The sequence below is a fragment of the Lutra lutra genome, chromosome 11 (assembly GCF_902655055.1).
Source record: "Lutra lutra chromosome 11, mLutLut1.2, whole genome shotgun sequence".
NCBI classification, from domain to species: Eukaryota; Metazoa; Chordata; class Mammalia; order Carnivora; family Mustelidae; genus Lutra; species Lutra lutra.
In genome coordinates, this window is record NC_062288.1 from 101,906,393 (window position 1) to 101,927,026 (window position 20,634).

The window sequence follows — 20,634 nt, forward strand, 5'->3', positions numbered from 1 at the left end:
CGCAAACAAGAGACAAGAGCCTGCAAAAGGAAAAACACCCAAAGCCAAGAAACGGGCTCTAATCACCTCACCGAGCCCTGAACCAGGCGTGTTTGCCAAACCCAACTCTAGAACTTCAGTTACATGAGCCAAGAAAATCCTTTTTTCCTTTTAAACCAGTTTGGATTAGGTTTCCTTGCCACACGAAATACAGAGGGACTGAGATACATTCTGGTACTGGGATTACATGTGCAACAACGTCTGAATTAAGAGATGTGTTCTGGTGACCACTTCCTCACTGTCACATAGAGGGCATCACCAGAGGGACCAGAAACAACAGTGTGGCTCTGCTGCCCACCTGGTAAGGCGCTTCCTCCACGCTCTCAGGCCTAGACAGCGCCAGGGATGTGCCAGGACCCACGTCTCCGCCTCTCGGGGGACCAGGACACAAAGCCCAAAGAACCAGCTTTCTTCTCTCTCAGGTCCAACCTGTGAAGGGCCTTTACCTGAGGGGGCATCCCTGCCCCTCCTTACTCAGGGACCAATGACAAGGAATTTAAAAAGTTCCCTAGGCACTTTAGTCCCTTTGATGCCTTTCTTTAAAGGTTCTTCATTCCCAAATGATTTGCTGAATCAAGGCACTAGCCATCTATTCAGTCTTGCTGAGTTTTGTTACTACTTGTTTTATGGAAACTAAATAATAAACTACATGTACTACTTATCCTCCCTAACTAAATTAACAGCATTGCCTCTGACTCTTTACTACCGGACTCAATAAGGTCAAATCCAAACCTAACAAAATCTGAGTAGTACGACTGCAATATTCTTGATGTCCTTCCCCAACAAAAACGTCTTTCTGCTTCACACTGAGCCTGCCATTAAACCGCCAACTTTGAAAAACTGCCCGTCTTCAGTAGTGTTCATGTTTAAATGCTCTGAGGGCAGCTGTTCGTCTCATTTAACAATTTCGTTTTTTTTTCTTTTTAAGTTGAGCTCTGTGCCCAACGTGGGGCTCGAACTCATGACCCTGAGATCAAATTTCATGTTCTACTGACTGAGCTAGCCAGCCACCCGATTTTTTTTAAAGATTTATTTATTTATTTTAGAGAGGGGAGGGGGAAGAATCCTCAAGCAGTAGCCCCACTAATCACGGAGCACAGAGCCCAAGGAGGGGCTCAATCCCAGGACCTTGAGATCATGACCTGAGCCAAACTCTAAAGCTGGCCCCTTAACCAACTGAGCCACCCAGGCACCCCTCATTTATTTTTCAAGTGAAAATCCATTGCTTTAATAAACTCAAAAATAAATGAACAGTGATTAACATTTGTAAATAAGAATAAAAAATATAAAGAGAATTTAGAGAGGCATATAAATGTTACCCTTGATAAGAGATAAAAATTAATTACCTGAGAAGCAGATCTTATGCCTAAGGGGAAAATAAAGACAATGTGGCCTGTGAAAAGGAAGACGGAGAGTGATGGGTCCGGTGGGCCAGTCCTACTGCACTGGCCCAGGCGATCGCTCGAGTGTTAGGTCTACACGGAATCTGAGGCCAGACTATGTTCTAGCTCAGCCAAAACTGGAACCATCTGAATACCAAGGAAGTCACAATGGTATTGTACTATAACCAGATTAACAAAATAAGTATCCATGAGTCCATGATATAAGTAAGTGAGTAATAAGTAAACGAGGAGAAAAGGGACAAATCTTCCTTACAGGGAACTCCAAATAGTAATAACACGTGTATGCTTCTCTAACCTGAGAGGTCGAGCTCAGGTCGCTTCCCCGTGAGCAGGGGCTGGACTGTCACTCACTTCCACAGCAGAGTCTGGCATGGGAAACAGTAATATCCCAGCAGGGAAGCCTAGAAAGCACCACCCTCACCCCAAATGATTATGGATAAAAGATCAGGGACAAGCCATGTTGCCGTCATGTATCCTGCAACGTGACGTGAAAAGCAGCACATTTCACCTCTGCGGAATTCTTCCCAAAAACCTCCTAACCCCTAACTTCAGTCTTAGTGCACAAACACATTAGATAAACCCGAACTGAAGGACATTTCTACAAAACACCTGACCAATATTCCTCAAAACTACCAAGAGTTCATGAAAACAAGGAGAGCCTGAAGAACCGTCACAGATCTATCTGAAGGCCTAAGGAGACGACTAAATGCTGTGTGGCACCTGGCCTGGATGCCGGGACAGAAAAAGGACATCAGTAGAAAAACTGGTAAAATCTAAATAAAATCTCTAGTTTAATTAACAGTAACATACTGATTGATGTTGGTGTCTACGTTTTAACAAATGTACTAGGGTTACAGAAATCTAAATTTACTCCAAAATAAAGTTTAAAAGAAAAAAGAGAGAGAGAATTAAGTTACACAGCAACCCAATATAAAAACATTCACTTTTTTTTTTTTTTAAGACTTTATTTGTCAGAGAGAGAGAGAGAGAAAGCAAAAGCAGGGGGAGCAGCAGGCAAAGCAAACAGAGGAGAAGCAGGCTCCCCACCAACAAAGAGCCCCATGCAGAACTCGATCCCAGGACTCTGGGATCATGACCTGAGCCGAAGGTAGACGCTTAACTGACTGAGCCGCCCAGGCGTCCCAAAACATTAACTTTTTTTTTTTTAAGATTTTATTTATTTATTTGACAGACAGAGATCACAAGTAGGCAGAGAGGCAGGCAGAGAGAGAGAGAGAGGAGGAAGCAGGCTCCCTGCTGAGCAGAGAACCCGATGCGGGGCCCCAGGATCCTGGGATCATGACCTGAGCCAAAGGCAGAGGCTTTAACCCGCTGAGCCACCCAGGCGCCCCATCCAAAACATTAACTTTTTAAAATGACATCCACTTTGGGGGAGCCTGGCTGGCTCCACTGGTGGAACATACGACTCCCAATCTCAGGGTATGGTTGAGACCCAAGTTGAGTGTAGAGATCAGTTAAGAACAAAATCTTTGGGGTGCCTGAGTGGCACGTAGTCCTGTGGCTACGGCGTTCTGTTACAAGCTCTCCCGCTGGAAACTCAGCTTTAACCAAAGAGCTTCGTTAAATACGTGTTGCTGATAGGACCATTTTTTTAGTTTGTACCTCTGCTCTGGTTTTACCGTAAGAAGACTGTACATTTTCAGGGAACATACAAATAAAATTAAAGTCAAGTCAACCCTCGGATTCTATTCAACACTCAAGTTTGAAAAACATATTAGGAAAAACTGGAGCCCTGAAGTAATTCAGGAACAAAGTGAGAGGGGCTCTGACTGGGTTGACAGCAATGTGAATGAAGAAAAAAGATACCAAGAGACATTCTAAAATTAAAAGCCCAAAATTAAATCCAAAAAAAAATTAAATTAAAAATCCAGATGCACTTATACAGAAAGAAAAAAATAGATCAAAAGAGGAAGAATCTGGAACTTAGGATGCAAACTGAGATGCTAATTCCTCACATGGCCATTCCTAGCACAGACAAGCAGAATGATGGGCAGTTACAGGAAACGCAACATTCTTCTCGAACATCTGGTCTCAGGACCTCTTTAGTTTATCTGGGCTATAACTATGGCTATTTAACACCTCAGAAATTACAACCTGAAAATTTTTTAAAACATAACTCATTTAAAAATAGTAATAGCAAACCTATTACATGTTAATAGAAGTAACACATTTTAATTTAAAACTATTTTCCTTTCAAGAAAAAAAATCAGTGAGTGGTATTGTCTTATATTTTTGCCAACTTTTTAAGTATCTGTCTTAATAGAAGACAGCTGAATCTTATCTGCTTCTGCATTCAATCTGTTCCAATATGTTGTTTTGGTTAAAGAATATGAAGAAAATCCATTTCCAAACAGGCATTTAGCTAGAAAATAGAAGAGTATTTGAACAGCCTTTGAGGTAATTGTGGCTGTCAGGCTTTGGTGTTAGACCAAAACTGTTTTCTGAAAAAAGTGGTCGGATGAGCTTGCAGTTCAACCTCCTAGGTGCTTTTCCTCAAGACGACACTACTCTACAGCAAGCAGCGGTGGTTTCTTAAGATTAATTGCAAGGCGGAATCTGAAATAACATCAGTAAACTTTCCGAACCCTGCCCCGTTAAAATTCACTGGTCTATTCACTCTGAAGGACCCTTAACCTGTGCATAATCATTCCTCATCTGAAAAATACTGGTCCACTGGGTTATACAGATTTTCTAGAAATTGACATTTTCCCAAAAATCATATTTGATAAATCCATTGATCTCATCAGAAAAGTCTTTTAAGTATTTACTGGGAAGCTGTCAAGCTCACGGTGGCAGATAGAGGTTTTCCAAAAATTCTAATTTTGGCTTGAAAGCTCAAGCATTCTCAATGGCAACAAATACTGTTGTTGTTTTCCTTGAAGGACACGTTCCCTTCACGGAAAAACGCTTGCCAAATACCCATCTGAATAATCTTTGTCTGTCAACCCCTCTTTCAAGTAAAAATGTTCTCCCTGGAGAAGGCAGCAAGGGCGGCTTGCAACCCCATCAGCTCGGGCCGCTCCTAGAGGCCCATCCCGCTGGGGCATGCGGGCCCGTCGCGCTGCACAGAACACTTCCTCCGCAGCGTGCACTCAGGATCACAAGGTAATAAAATTAACAATTTTTACTGCTTCATCAAGGACATTCTCTAGAACTGGTTTTTGGTGTTTTGTTTTGTTTTCTGTTTTTTGTTTTACTCCAAGTGCTACAATGTCAACAGCTTTTACCCACCTCTGCTTTTCCGCCATTGGTGCATATGTCGACACAAGGAAGGAGGAAAAGACAGTGCAAACAACATTTTAGTGTTATGACAAAGATAACCTCACAGACCCTCTGAGGTCCTCAGACCAGGCTCTGAGAACAGCCGCTGTAAGTATATCCAGACACCTCATGAATCACGTCATCACAATCCCTGACTTCTCATCTGCTCGCAAAGCATCTAGAATGGACAATATATTCAAATTATATACTTTTAAAGACACATTTATAAGGATGAAGGCCTAGAAATCACCATTCTTGCAACTAAAAAAAAAAAAATCCATGTGAAGAATATTTAATGAGGGATACTTTGCCCTGTCGAACTATAGAATCTGGATGGCAGTATGCCATACATCTGTGCCAAATCAAGAGACTAATGTCTGGGACGCCTGGGTGGCTCAGTTGGTTGAGCGACTGCCTTCGGCTCAGGTCATGATCCCCGACTTCCAGGATCGAGTCCCGCATCGGGCTCCCAGCTCCTTGGGGAGTCTGCTTCTCCCTCTGACCTTCTCCTCTCTCATGCTCTCTCTCACTCATTCTCTCTCAAATAAATAAATAAAATCTTTAAAATAAAAATGAGAGACTAATGTCTAACAAAATGCATTTTCAACGAATTGCTTGCTTCCACCCATCTGTCCTACCCTTCCCCACTGTAAGAAGGTATCCCCAGTGGTCATACTCTTCTGACTGTCCAGGCTACCTAAAACCACCGCATCCTACCAACCAATGCTCATTTACTCAGACTTACCCCTACCCCCATAAAAGAAAGACAAAATAAAAATCTTGTTCCAGGAACCTTTCCATTCCTAGAATGCCTCTATTTGTACTTAAAAAGGAGGGCGCCTGGGTGGTCTTGGGGTCCTGGGATCGAGTCCCGCAGTGGGCTCCCTGCTCAGCAGGGAGCCTGCTTCTCCATCTCTCTCTGCCTGCCTCTCTGCCTACTTGTGATCTCTGTCTGTCAAATAAATAAATAAATAAATAAAATCTTTTTTTAAAAATAAATAAATAAATAAAAAGGAGAAAAATGACAAAAGTAGACAAGTTCACTACTGCTGGACCCAAGCATTCCACCCAAACAACCTGCCAAACGCTGGTAGAAGAAACTTCTGAAATTTTGGTTTGAAGGATCTGGAAAAGCCAGAAATGAGAGGCATTATCAACCAGAATTTATGGAGCACTCTGAAAATGCTAAATCCTGTAATGCAACAGGAGCCTGAACACCAGCAGACCGCTTGTATGCGCAGCTACAGCCCAACAGGTGTCATGAGCGGAGACTGTGCTGAAGAGGCTTCAGGAAACAGACAAGCCGGTGACTGGGGATCAGAAGAAGTAAGGGGCAAAATACGGATCCCATTTGTAGCCCAGGGTTAGGCAGCACTTAAAACGACCAGTACTGTTAAAAGGCGCAGGAATTATAGTGACGGGACAATCTTAGCGGAGCAGAGAACACTGACTTGATTGTCACAGCGAAAGTGAGTAGACTCTGCACTAATGCATCTTCCACAGAAATAAGCTCACAATCCTCCTTCTAGACGAGTAAACAACTCTAGATCCAACGTTGAGTCCACACAGCAGCATTCCTGTGTTCATCTGAGCCACTATCCGTTTACAAAGACATGTCTTAGAAAAGAAATGGCCATCTAAATTTAAACCCACTGGAGGGGGTGCCTGGCCAGCTCCAACCCAGGAGTGCGCAACTCCTGACCTCGGAGTCCTGAGTTCAAGCCCCATGCTGGGCGTAGAGATTACTTTTTAAAGTTTCATAAATTGAAACTAACTGGAGAATTTAACTATCATAAATGTTGTCAAGAATTTGCTTCAACAGGGGTGCTGGGCGGGGCGCGGGCGGTTGAGCCTCTCTGACTCTTGGTTTTGGCTCAGGTGGTGATCTCGGGGTCGTGAGATCCAGCCCCATACGGGGCTCTGCACCAAGCGCTGCGTGAGATTCGCTCTCCCTCTGCCGCTGCCCCTCTTGCTTGTGCTCTCCCTCTCTCTAAAACAAAGGAATCTTTAAAAAAAAAAAATTTATTTATTTATTTATTTATTTATTTATTTGACACAGAGAGAGAGAGAGAGAGAGAGAGAGATCACAAGTAGGCAAAGAGGCAGGCAGAGAGAGGAGGAAGCAGGCTCCCTGCCGAGCAGAGAATCCGATGTGGGGCTCCATCCCAGGACCCCGAGACCATAACCCGAGCTGAAGGCAGAGGCTTAACCCAGGCGCCCCTAAAATAAATGAATCTGTAAAGAAGAAAAAAATAATCTCTTCAATAATTAGACAAAACAGATTAACTGACACTTAGAAATGAAAAGCAAAATTATGGCTCAGGAACTAAAACTATGATACACAACTCATGATTCAGACAACACGAGATTCAGATCATTCACTACTAGTTGATAGAAGCAAAAATGTAGGTAAATCTGATGCCAGATGCTCTTCCCTCTAGGAAGTCAATTTTAAATCTTATACCTCTGATAAGCCAACACAATTTAACAACACGCACTGCACTGTGCAAATTTTTAAGAGAAACTCAGTTGAGGTAAATACAAGGGCTCTTTTTTTTTTTTTAAAGATTTTATTTATTTATTTGACAGAGAGAGATCACAAGTAGACAGAGAGGCAGGCAGAGGGGGGGGGGGGAAGCAGGCTCCCTGCTGAGCAGAGAGCCCGATGCGGGGCTCGATCCCAGAACCCTGAGATCATGACCTGAGCCGAAGGCAGCGGCTTAACCCACTGAGCCACCCAGGCGCCCCAATACAAGGGCTCTTGTATCCCACTGTTCCAGCCAACAAGTGCAGGAGACAGGTGACAGGAATCTGCCGTTCCCACAGCCTGTGCCACGTGCCTCTGATGCCATGTTTGGCCACTCAGTGAGTCTACTGCTCCAGGTAGGTATTTTTCTGATAGCACTGGCCCTAAAGTGCAAACCAACAACTGTGCTCAAAAAACATACTAGAGGAGAGATGGGCTGGTTTGGGGCCTGAAGAGAAGTACTTATGACATGGAATCTTCCTAGAACGTCTCATGGGTAACCCTGTGGACATACTGTTGTTGCCTTGCACACTGTCCTTATGTCCCCCAAATAAGATGCAGTTTCCTCTGTACTCTGAAGACAGAATTAAAAAAAAATAAAAAAGAAATAAGATGCAGCCCCCAATAAGATGTGGTTTCCTCTGTACTCTGAAGACGGAATTAAAAAAAAAAAAAAAAAAGAAAGAAAGAAAGAAAAGAGAAGACAAGATTGGGTAGTTCAAACTACTAAGTGCAAAGCATGTACAGAACGTCTCAGAATTTCCAGGCACCCTATCTATAACCAGCGGCTGCTGTCAGCAAGTCTCAGCATTAGAGTTCACATAACAGGGGAGGGAAAACGTCTGCAAGTGCCATTCCGTTAATGTACGGACACCAAGAGAACTCTTTGTGAGTGAGACCCTTCAGAAATTCCTCTGGCTCGTATCAGCCCTGAAGTTCATTTTCTTGCTAAAAATAGTAATAGTTCAGGGACAAGATGGAAGTAAAGGAGGTAGGGACAGTTATGAGCTATGAAGCATTTTCATGATTTTCCTATCTGTACAGCTTATCAAGAATATAAACACACTGCTGAGGTACTGGAAAACTTTGAACCTTCCAGTATTATTTACAATCAGTGATATTTTTCAGTATTTGTTTTATCAAATATATTGTCTATTGAATTTTTTATTAGTAGAAGATCACTTATCACTAATACTTAAAGCCCTGGGAAAAATCTCTTTTTCAGCCTCTAAATACCTAAGGAAATGTATAAAGAATTCTCCAACCACAAGGAAACCAGGGACAGAATCCCTGTAGTTATCGCTCTGAAATTTCCACACCAGTATGAAGGCTTTTAGGCAGGAAAAAAGCCCTCATCCCAGCACCTCCACGTGGGAAAGAATGAGTAGGCTCCCATGAGAGCCCAGCATGGGGGACTCTAAGACTGGGGCTAGGAAGGAGAGCACTTTTGTCTGGTAGTCCAGCTTTAAACACCGTATTTCCACTAGTACAGAACGTCTCCTGACAGAGGGTAAGAAGAACATCTCACCCTTCATCTGAATAGTCCTAATGGGTGAAGACTGAGGCAACCACTACTCTGAAGACATTTTCCTTTCCAGACAATGTGAATGACAGGTACGGCCGGCTGTCTGGTTGCCTGCTGTTAGCAGGCAACAAGTGACAAATGGTAAAGAACACTATTCTATTTCTTTAAATACAAGACTAAATTCTGTAAGAAAAATCGGAAAATAACTTTGAACTTGCCAAGCAGAGACATGTAGAGAGAACTATTCCCATTGACACCCACACAGTCCTCTCCGAACAGTACTTCTCTCCTGATACTTCTGGGCACCAAGTGCGTGGCACCGTCACCCGCGTGTCCTACAATCGGACTCACCTTTGACACTACCTACCTGGACAGAGCATCAGACTCCACAGGTTAAGGGCTCAGTCCCACAAGACTTGTCTCACCCTACTTCAGATCCCAAAGCAAGCCCAGATAGTCACTTGAGCTCCTCACCAGCCAGGTCCAGACTAGGCGCCCATGATCCCCTTCTTGGGTTCAATTAGTTTGCCAGAACAGCTCACAGAACTCAGGAAAAGTTTCTTTACTAAATTAGCGGTCTGTTACAAAAGGATGCAACTCAGGAGCAGCCAGATGGAAGAGAGGCACGGGGTGAGGTACATGGGAAGGGCGCAGGGATTCCAGGCTCCCCGAGGCAGGACCTCTAACAGCAGCTCCACAGGTCCCCCAACCTGGCTCTCCCAACCCTGTCTTTCTGGGTTTCTAAAGGCTTCATTATGTAAGCACGATTCCTTCAATCCTTGGCTGTTAGTGACTGAACTCAATGTCCAGCCCCACTCCTTCCACAGGGCTGGGAAAAAGGGAGGGTCTGAAAGTTTCAACCCTTCCAAACACATGGTGAGCTCCCCCAGCACCCAGCCCCATCTTTAGGTGCTTTCCACAAGTCATCATCTCCTTTGCACAAACTCAGGTACTATTCAAAGGGGTGTGTTAGGAATATCAAGACACCTTTATGTGTGTCCCTTAGGAAAGTCCAAGGGTTGTAGGGGTTCTGTGCCAGAAACAGGATAAATTTATTATAAATCACAATATCCCAATGTGACTGTTTACAAAGCTAGTCAGATACATAATAGTCCTAAGAAGCTTTTAGGTGCTATTACACCTATAATGCAGAGACAAAAAAGGAAAAAAAAATGGGCTTTTAATCAGCATTAGAGGTTTTATGGATTAATTGATAAAAAGAATTTCAGAGAAATGCATATAACAATTCAATTAAATGCCAGCTAGAGGAGATCTCAATTACCTGTGGTGGTGATGTGAACTCCAGTCCAACATTTCTCAGTCTCTCCAGAGGAATAGCTCTAAGTGGGTAACAGAAACCAAGACTTGAATCCCAGTATTTGAGCCAAGAAGGACCCTACAGGCAGCGAAAACCTGTAAGGGACTTGGGTCCTACTGGCTGTGTGAACCCAGGCAAATTACTTACCTTCAACAAGTTTCTATTTCTTTATCTTCAAAACAGAGCTCTCCTCTTTGAAGGCAGATGGTAAACCCTCAAAATCACAAGGTGTTCACGTGTTCAAATCCTTCATTTTGCAATGAAGATGAAATCTACAAAAGCCACTTGCTATGGAAATAAAACTAGTTTAGTGGCAACGTCTAGCCTAGAGCCTGGGCTCTCTGCAGGATACCAGCTGCCAGTGGAAGGTGCCCTTTAACAACAGCTTCTTTACAGACTAACTTGAGCTCTGTGTTTCAGACAAATATCCTCCACAGGCAAAATTACTTAGAGGCCAAAGTGGGACAGCAACTCATCATTTCCTTCCTAGCCTGTTGAAGCAACATTTCTATCATTTAAAAGTCCCTCTTGATTACTCTAGAAGGGCATTTCCCAACCTCTTCTGACCCATAAACACTGTATGATAACATATCTCATAGTACAAATTAGGGATTTTTTTTTAAACAATTTTGCAAATTTTGTTTATACTATTAAGTAATTTGTATATGGAAACATTTTAGATCAAGATTTTATAAATAAGAATACATTGCAGCTTTTTCCCTCTAATAATGATAAATCAGTATAATGGTAAAAAATTAAAGTTTATCTCAACAGAATCTTTCAAATACTCAGATTTTTTTCCCACTTAGCAAATAATATATGGTGCTTATTTTTAAATAATTAATATGCATGATTTTCAACAAGTTTCAAAAATAAAATGTTTGGTTTAGAGACTCCATGTTTATTAAGCACAGGGCAGGTTCCTCAATAAACAGTTGTCAGTTCTATTATTTGTAGACACGGGGCAGGCACTCCTGCATCTACAAATAAACTACTGTGACATTTCACTATCAGGCTCTGGCACTGAAAACATATAAAGCTCCTTTAATGATTGAAAATTTCAACTGTTTAAAGAAAAATCATCTAATTTTCTTAAATTGGGGGGATTTGTTTACAAAGCACTTCTCAGTATCAAAAACCAAGGCACTGGGGCACCTGGGTGGCTCAGTGGATTAAAGCCTCTGCCTTTGGCTCGGGTCATGATCCCAGGGTCCCGGGATCAAGCCCCACATCTGGCTCTCTGCTCAGCAGGGAGGCTGCTTCCCCCTCTCTCTCTGCCTGCCTCTCTGCCTACTTGTGATCGATCTCTCTCTCTGTCAAATAAATAAATAGATAAAATCTTTAAAAAAAAAAAACAAAAAAACAAAAAAACCAACGGACTAAAAAAACAGACAAAATAGACATGATGTTTTATCCTTCTGACACATCTGTAACTAGATGTTGTGATCTATGAATTCCACTCACGTGAATGCAAGTGAGGGACAAGGAGCACGGAGATACAGCTGCAGAATTACTATCTTATACTCCTCCCTTTTTCCCAGTTTCTCAGCCTTCTTGACCTTAACCAACAGTATATGAAGGGTATAAATGAAAATTTTACAACAGTACCTGACAACAGGTAGCAAAGTTCACTGGGTGATACACAGTATAGCCACACAAAACTCACCGGGATAGAACTTCCAAGGCTCTGCTGTCGGGGCAGGGCTGCTCTTTAAATAAGTATGTACCGAGTTCTCCTAAAGAAGCAATCTCCCAAGTTTTCATGGCTGTGGTCCTAAATCCACCTCACAAAAATTTTATTTCTATCCACTGTGTACAAAACCCTGTCCTACTTCACCATACAGATAAGTAAAATAAAGCTTAAAATGAAGGGGAGAGGAAAACACAAGAGATGCGTTGAGGTATCTCTGTGCAGGAGATAAGCTGGCTAGTTGGGTTGGGAGAGAGCAAGGGTGTTTGGAACCAAACAAGCTAAATAGTATCTTGAGATGCTGAAATGGTAGGGAAGACATTCTGGAAAGAGGACCGAGCACAGACTTTCCATGAGAAACTTCCTAAAGATTAGTAAAAAGACCAAGTTCAGTAGGGGAAAGGTATAAGAAAACTATCAGATCAGACTAATGAGGAGAGTTAAGACTGTTCTGTTGACTGCCTGGCTTCACGAATTTCTCACCTGAACTGACAGCCAGGAAAGACGGAGCTGGGCGATGGCACGATCGCAGGCACTGGTGTCTGACACCCAAGGGAAGCCCAGAGGCTTGCTCTCCCTACCCCCTTTATTAAAGGAGGAGGAGGAGTCATGTGTTACTTGTATAATGAAGAAAAACCAGAACTTTTTGTGAGGGTAAATTGGGTGGTGAGCAAAACAAAGAACTGAAACTTTGCAGAAATAATAGGATGAAGAAATCAAGAATCTAACCTCTTAAAAACCATCTGTTTGTATAACAAAAAATTTACTTAACTATCAAAACAGGTAGCTCAAGCTTGCAATCTCACCACTTTTTACATACCAGATTCTAAGATCAAGGCTACTTTTGATTTACTTTAAAACTGTCACTTGTCCTTTAATTCTAATAAATGAAAAGGTCTGAATTACCCAAAACCGAAAATATGAAGAATTACTAATTATTATTACCATGAAAACAGCATAATTTAAAAATTTCCCAAAAACAGGGGCACCCACGTGGCTCAGTTAAGCATCTGCCTTTGGCTTAGGTCAGGATCACACGGTCCTGGGATTACGCCCCTGGGGTCGGGGTACGGGGGGCCTGCTCAGGGGGAAGTCTACTTACCCCTCTACCCCTGCCCCTCCACCCCACTCATGCTCTCTCCCTCTCTCCAACAAATAAATAAAATCTTAAAACATAAAAATAAAAATTTCCAAAATACCTAACAAAAACTTGAAAAAATAAAAATTCCAGACCAAACACACACACACACACACACACACACACAAAAATAATACTATTTGTATGAATAGTATCTTTTTCACTTTGCAGAAGCAAACACATGACATTTTGTTATACTAAGAATTAAATGGCTTGTGGATTAAGAATAAATTCATTTTCACAGAATTTAACTAAATTTAAACAACTGTACCTCCTACATTAACATGACTTAACTAGACCTATACACTGTCAATAATACGCAAAATCACAGCAGAAAATAAAGGAAAAAACATTTGCAATACATATGACAGAGAATGTGTACCAAATACATACACAGACCTCTTACAACTCATTTAGACCAAAAAACCCAATTTTTTTAAATGGGTAAAAAGCCTCATCAAAAAGATGGCCAATGAAGCACGTGGATAGATATTCAACATCACTGATCCCCTGGGAAAAATGAATTTAAACCACAACAAGATACTGAACACTCACTAGCCGGCCCAAGCTTAAAAGACTGGCAACACCAAGTGTGAGAGGAGACCTGGAGAAACCCCCCGCAGAGCCGCAACGGCCACTATAACGCTCCACCAAAAGCCACAAGGACATGGGAAAACAGTTTGGCAGTTCCTTATAAAGTTCAATCATTATTTACCCTATGACCCAGCAATCCACCTATAAGGGATTTACCCACCCAAGAGAAATTTAAAGATATGTCCACAAAAGACTTAAATGCTCATCACAGCTTTACTGAGAGCCAAAACTCTAAACAGCCCATGTGTCCAACAGGTAAAGGAATTAAAAAACAGTATATCCATACAACGGAGTACTACTCAGAAATAAGAAGAAACTACTGGAACAAGCAACACAGATAAATTCCCAAAAACACACTGGGTTAAAGAAGCCAGTCACAGAAGAGTATACACCGCGTAACTGCCTTCACAGGACGTTCTCGAGTAACAACAGTCCGATCAGCGGTAGAGAGGGAATGACTGTAAACTCTGCAGACGTCAATGTCACATACAGACGGAGGTGGCCATGACACCGATGGACGCTGATGGACGCGTTCTCAAAGCCCTGCAGACCATACTCTTCAAATGTGTGCATCTCACTGTATAGAAGCTACATTTCAATAAAGTTGATTTTTAAACTGAAGAATTAGTACATTTCTAGAAAGCCATTTGACGATGTCTACTAAAACTTGAAACATGCATAATCTTCAAACAGCCACGTCTCCTTACGGAAAGTTGGCCCACAAACGTTTGAAGATATATAAGGATGTTCTATTCTTTCGACAACACAGTGTCCATCACAGGGTTGGTTTACCGTGTGAGGACACATCCATAAACGGAGTAACAATTATTCCACTTAACTAAACAGCCTAATAGCTCAGAGCTGGGAGCAGCAAATTTTTTCTATAAAGGGCCACATCGTAAGTATGTTAGGCTTGGAAGGCTACATCCAGTCTCCTCGTGTATTCTTTTTTGGGAGTTTTGTTGTTGTTTCACAACTCTAAGCAGTTCGCGGGCCCTACCAAAACAAACAAAACAAAACCCAGGCGGAGAGTGAGAGACGTGAGACACCACAGCCTTGAAGACAAAGTGTGCCAATCCAAACCCTTGCTCTACCACTACCTGGCTTTTGGCCACTCTATCTCTCGTTATTGCAGTAGCTATAGAAAATAAATGAGACCAATGAGCACAGTGCCAAGGACGGAGCAAGCACTTAAAAAAAAGCACCTATTTTTTAATACAAAGATGTCTCTGTATTGCCCTAAAAAAATGTTCTAGAACAAAATAACTTGATCCCATTTTTGTAAAATACATGTATAAATGCATATTCGTATAAATACATTAAAAGCTTTGAGAAAAATATACACCAAACTATTAAGGGTAGGGCATGGGATTACAGGGATCAAGAAAGCTTTCACTTTGCAAGTCTGAATTGTTTCCAGAATTTTAAACTGAATACCAATTGCTTGTATTTAATCAATGGACTTTTTTTTTTTTTTAAAGATTTTATTTATTTGACAGAGAGAGGGAACACAAGCAGAGGGACTGAGAGAAGGCAAAGCAGGCAATGCAGGGCTCAATCCCAGGACCCTGGGGTGAGGACCTGAGCGGAAGGCAGATGCTTAAGGACTGAACCACCCAGGCGCCCCTTGATAGACATTTCTAACATAAAGCATATGTAGCACCATTTTCTTTATTTACAGGTCCTAAGCACATACTTAAACTTGAAAAATGTTTAGTTCCATTCATGAGAATGTATATTAATTCTGAAAAACAATACTGGCACGATAACTAAAAATCTTTCATTAAACAAACTGTGCTGGATATAGTTCTAAGGGTTTCACGTGTATTCATTCATTCAATCCTCAAGAACCTTATGGAACAAATACTGTCATTATGATCACCAAGTTACAAGTAGAGGATGCAGGCATGAAGGACAATTTGCCCAGGGCACAACCTGGCAGCTCAGAACTGGAACCCAAGCAAAGGGACCCCGAAGACCACACACTTAAAACTCAAATGATTCCTCCTTAGAGCACACACCATTACAGCTCTGAGAAAGAAATCTGCAGAGACATCTTTTAGTTTGTCTAGGGCATCAGACCATCCCCTCCCATAAAACTACAAATCACCTACTTTTAAATATAACTTTTTGATTGAGTCAAATAAACTCTTCCTGGGACCAACATGTCATTAATCAACCACACCAGCAGAGAACACGGAGCAGATAATATGGAGTCAAGCAATTTAAATTTGGATCCTGAATACAAATTCCTAGCTGGACAATCTTAGACAAATTCTTAAGGCCTTTAGACCAATGGTTCCTTAATCTGCAAAGGTTTGCAGAGTGTGACCTTACTGTTTAAAGTTTAATTGTAAAATATATATAAAATGTAACATTGTAACAATTTTAAGAGTATAATTCAGTAACACTAAGCACATTCAAAATGTTGCTCAGCCATCACTAACACCCATGACCAGAATTTTTTCATCATCCCAAACAGAAACTCTGTGTACTGTACCATTAAATACTAATTTCCCGCTCCTCTCAACCCCTAGAAACAGACATTCTACTCTCTGTCTTTGTGAGTTTGCCTATTCTCAGTATCTCCTATAAACAGAATCATACAGTTTTTCTGCTTTTGTGTCTGGCTTATTTCACTTAGCATAACGTTTTCAAGGTTCATCCATATTGTAGCACATACCAGAATTTCATTCTTTTAATGGCTGAATAATACTCCATTGTACGTGTACACCGTTCTTTGTTTGTCCATTCATCTGCTGATGGATGGATGCAGGGTGGTTTTAACAATAATTAGCAATAAAGCATCTGGGGCGCCTGGGTGGCTCAGTCGGTTGAACGGCTGCCTCAGCTCAGGTCATGATCTCAGGATCCTGGCAAGGGGCCCCAAGCATCAGGCTCCCTCCTCGGTGGGGAGTTTGCCCCTCCCTCTGCTCATGGGCGCTCTCTCTCAAACAAATAAATATTAAAAAATAAATAAATAAAACATCTGATGTAAATACTACCACAAGAAGAAACAAACCAAACAAATGAATAAAGCATCTGATAAATACGGGCTTTACTGTCTCTTTTTTTCTTTGTTTTCATCATATTTTTGCACCACGTAGCAGTACAGTGGCAAGATACGGAACCATCTTAGACATTTATAAGCTATGCCTTTTGCAATGTTATTGGACTTGCTAATCTACACTCACCGTATTTTAAAAGAATGAAGAGCATCCCAATAAAGGACCTGGAATTACGCTGGCACTACTTCCTGCAGTTTTAGCTTCAAGATCTACCTTAAATTATTCCAAGAAAGAACTCATCAATTTTAACCAAACACCTTTCAATTAAAAGATTTACTACTGTCTCCAATACTTTCCCCTCCTTTTATTTTTGGACAAGGACCATCAATACTGACATCAAATCAAATCAAGCAGATGCTATATGTAAGGTATCCAGATGATTCATCAAGTTTCTCTCTAGCTGCCTGAAATGCCAAATATGAGTACCAATAGACTACCTCAAGGATACATGATTTTTCCTATCAGAGTATTATGACTAAGAGAAACCTTGGAACTTAACCACCTTAATGATTATTTTTCTTTATGATCACTGCCTCTCAAAGGAGAAACACACCTTCCAAAATTCCTCACAACAGAAATAAATATACGTCCTGTATGCCTTGAAAAGTTCATCAAATTATTTCGCTATATTTTTTGTTATTTCCTTCATTCAACTGTTAAACCCTCTGTTCTCTAGCAACTACTACGTATTCAAAGAAAAAACAAGACAGAGCCTCTGCCTCAAAGCACTTAAGAGTGTAGTGAAGGAGCCAGATTCATGAACAAGTGATTACAATACAATCTGATACATGCGGTAATAAAAGTATGAACAAAGCCCTGTGGAACACAAGGGTGCCTGGGAACTCAGGGAAGGCCTCTAGAAGGTAAAGGTATCATCTGATTTTGAACCTTTCTCTGATTTTAATGAGTTGTTCATCTCCACTCAGGTTCTCCTCCAAACTAAAAATTTTACATGCATACAGAACCCTTCATAATGCACAGAAAATGTTTTCCTCCTTTGTACTGACATAAAGACTTCAAGACAAATCCATAAATCATTTCTAACTGACCCCAGAATACATCAGACCCGCTGGGGGAACTTCCCTTGTTGTCAGTTTTTAAAACGCAGATCAACTTTCTTAATCACTACTTAGGCCAAAACAGAAATTAATTCACACTCCTTGAGCACGCCAGCTCAAGGGATGGAAGATACTCTAGAAAAACCTCACTGTGACCTGGAGAAATCCGCTTAAAATTTTTAAATGGCCAATACAATTACTAATATATGGGTATGCAAGGCAAAGGTGGTATAAAAGTATTAGAATTGGTTTTTTGTTTTGTTTTTTTTTTTTGCCCAAATCAACAAGTGTTTTTTTAATCACTGGTACTTAAAACTATCTTGTATATACTTACAATTCAACCAGAAAAAAAATTAAAACAAAAATTTTAAGCCAACTCCCCAAAAAGGCTTCTTAAAAAATCTGGTGGCAAAATTAAGGACAGTAATTATCAATTACAGAATACACAAGGGAAAAACTAATATCTTTTATTCTAAAAGATCCAAATTTCTACCAAAATTTACATAACTCATCTCCTCACAGTGGGCAAGAACTATCAGGTCCTTTTAATATGTAACTATCAGTAACTAAATGTAAATGTTATTTAACAATCCAAACGCTTAGGGCAGCAACTGGGATGTCTGTTCAACGGTGTCTAACACTCTGCAAAATACCCATAATAAAGACTTTTACATTGCATTTCTTTGTCTCCATTTTTATGAAACCATAAGACAGTAGATGCACATTAGCTCTTTATCTGATAGGACGCAAATGAGAAGAGTGCCTATGTGTTTCTCAATTCCTTTTCTTTGAATATATTCACTTTCCACAAAAATTAGAATTGAAGACGCAATCTTCCTACGTGTTTCCTGGAGTTTAAACACTGCATACCCTAATCCACCTCCAGAAAGACAGACAGGAATCTTTATATCAGGACTAGAATCCCACCAATCCCCAAGTTAGAGACTATGAAAAGAAAATTAAAATATATCTTAAGCATTTTCATGTTCTTGCAAATAAAATTATCAATAAACTGGTCAGGTTTTGAACAACATTAACAGTTGTTAATGCTCATGAACAAAGAGTAATGGAAAATAAACTCTAAAACCCATAAAACTATAGATTATATTCAACTGTACCAGCATTCGAGTCTTTTAAAGGTTTTTTCAAATGTTGTTTTATGTAATTTTAAAACGCCATAAAATTAAACTGATGAGCTTCAAAACCAAGAAAGTAAACCTTGTAATGAAATATTTTTTAATTCCAGATTTTTATTTCCAAATGAATTTTAAGTTTTACAGATCCTGAATGATAAAGGAAGTTTAGCTTAACTGTGGACAGCACCCATTCAATTTCTTAAGCAATAAACATTTCTGCATCCAATCTTTTCTGACTCCTCAAAACTATTGTTCACGGAAAATTAAGACCAATCAGTAAGAAATAGCCAACCATATAAATGTAAATACACATTTGTCATAAGTATTTTATTTGGTCAACTATTTCTACCATCTCATCCTCATTCAACCCCTAGGGATTTGGGGAGTAATCGCTTACTAAATGACAGTTGATTTCGTTAGCACCTGTCGCCACTCTCAGACGCATCATACAAGTTGGCCAAAACAGCTTGAATTTTTTTTTTAAAGGTTTTGATTCTTTAGAAAGTGGGAACTCGCTAGGCGCGAGTTCACCAAGTTTTCCAGAATACCGTGGTCCTCAATTCCTCCCATTTTCCAAAAGCGACCCTGTGGCACAGACTTTTTGGTGGCTGGAAGGGGGCACACAATGACGCGGGAACTCGACGGAAAGCCTTCCAAACGAACAAAACCAAAAAGGGGGAGAACAGCTCGACCCTGCCCGAAAACTTAACCGAAAGGCGGACGAAAAGGGGAAGGCAGCCCGGCACTGCCGCGTCCGAGCGGCTGCAGCCGCGAGGTTCCAGGCTGAGGAGGGGAAAACGTCAGATGCGCGGCCACTCGGAGTCCCGTCTCCGCACGCCGTCCCGGCCGCCGCGGCCCCGCTGAGCCTGCGCGCGCGCGGGGAGGGGGCGTGGGGCCGAGCCCGCCCACCCGCGCCCGCGGCCCGGGCTCCCCACGCCCCTCTCCCGCCTGCTGTCAGGCCCGGTGTCACTGCCCCTTCCTCGCGCTGAGCTCCCCCGAGACACAGTCCGTCCTTTGTCTGAGTGCGCACTCGGCTGCGAGGTCCCACCAACTTGTGTGTGTCCCGTCCCACCCGGGCGCTCCCGCCGCGGCGCTCCACACAAAGGAGACTTGGGCTCGGGCGGCCAGCCCGCCCCGGGCACCGGAGCGCCCCCAGCCCAGCCCCGGCGCCCCCGGAGGGGCGGGCACGCGAGAGGACCCCTCCGCACGCCCCCCGCGGGCACCCGCCCCTGCTCCCGCCTCGGGTGTCGGGGGTCCGGCACTGCCCGCCCGCGGGGGCGCTCGGGTCAGCCCCGACCCAAGGCCCCCCGCCGAGGGGTCTCCTCTCACCCCGCCTGCAAAAGCGGCGCCCGGGAGAGCCCGCTCTGGGCGACACCCGGACGGGCAACGCGGCGGCGGGGATATCCCGGCGCCGCCGGCGCCGCCGCCGCCCCTCGCCGGGCTCCAAAGCCCCGCCGGCCGGCCGGCCCGACAGCGGCGCGTTACCTGCGCCCCGCGCCCCAGCCCGCGCCGCTCCCGCGCGCCGCTCCCGCGCGCCGCCGCCACCGCCGCCGCCGGGGCCCCACCGCCTTCTGCGTCCCAGTGGGTGTCGGACGCTCCCGGACCGAGCGCCAAACCCGGCAGCCCAATCGCCATCGCTTTTATTTGGCCCCCCCAGTCCAACCAAGCGCCGCCCCGATTGGCGGGACGCGAGGCGGCTCTCGTCCAATCACAGGGCCCGCCGGGCTCGGAGGCGCCGAGGCAGCCCACGCAGAGGCGCCCGCGGGACTCGGCCGGGCCGGGCGGGCGGCGCGTGCGCGCGGGCGCGGGCGGGCGCTGAGGGACGGCGGCCGCGGAGTGGAAGTGCCGCGCCGTTT

The 20,634-nt window shown here is 43.0% G+C and overlaps 1 protein-coding gene across 4 annotated transcripts in view; it reads right to left on the minus strand.

Annotated features, from left to right (window-relative positions):
* The window catches only part of EZH2 (enhancer of zeste 2 polycomb repressive complex 2 subunit), a 63,504-nt gene extending 43,076 nt beyond the window's left edge, over positions 1 to 20,428 (minus strand). For 2 of the 4 annotated variants that reach the window (XM_047695259.1, XM_047695250.1), the window contains exon 1: positions 20,264 to 20,388. Coding sequence is in view for 1 of the 4 variants with exons in the window: in XM_047695257.1 (XP_047551213.1) it covers positions 20,264 to 20,413 (150 nt within the window). In the remaining 3 variants the exon portion in view is untranslated. Of the gene's footprint in view, positions 1 to 20,107; positions 20,220 to 20,263 lie in introns of those variants that run through there. The other 2 variants (XM_047695257.1, XM_047695253.1) reach the window with 2 other exon arrangements.
* Positions 20,429 to 20,634: the final 206 nt, after the last annotated feature.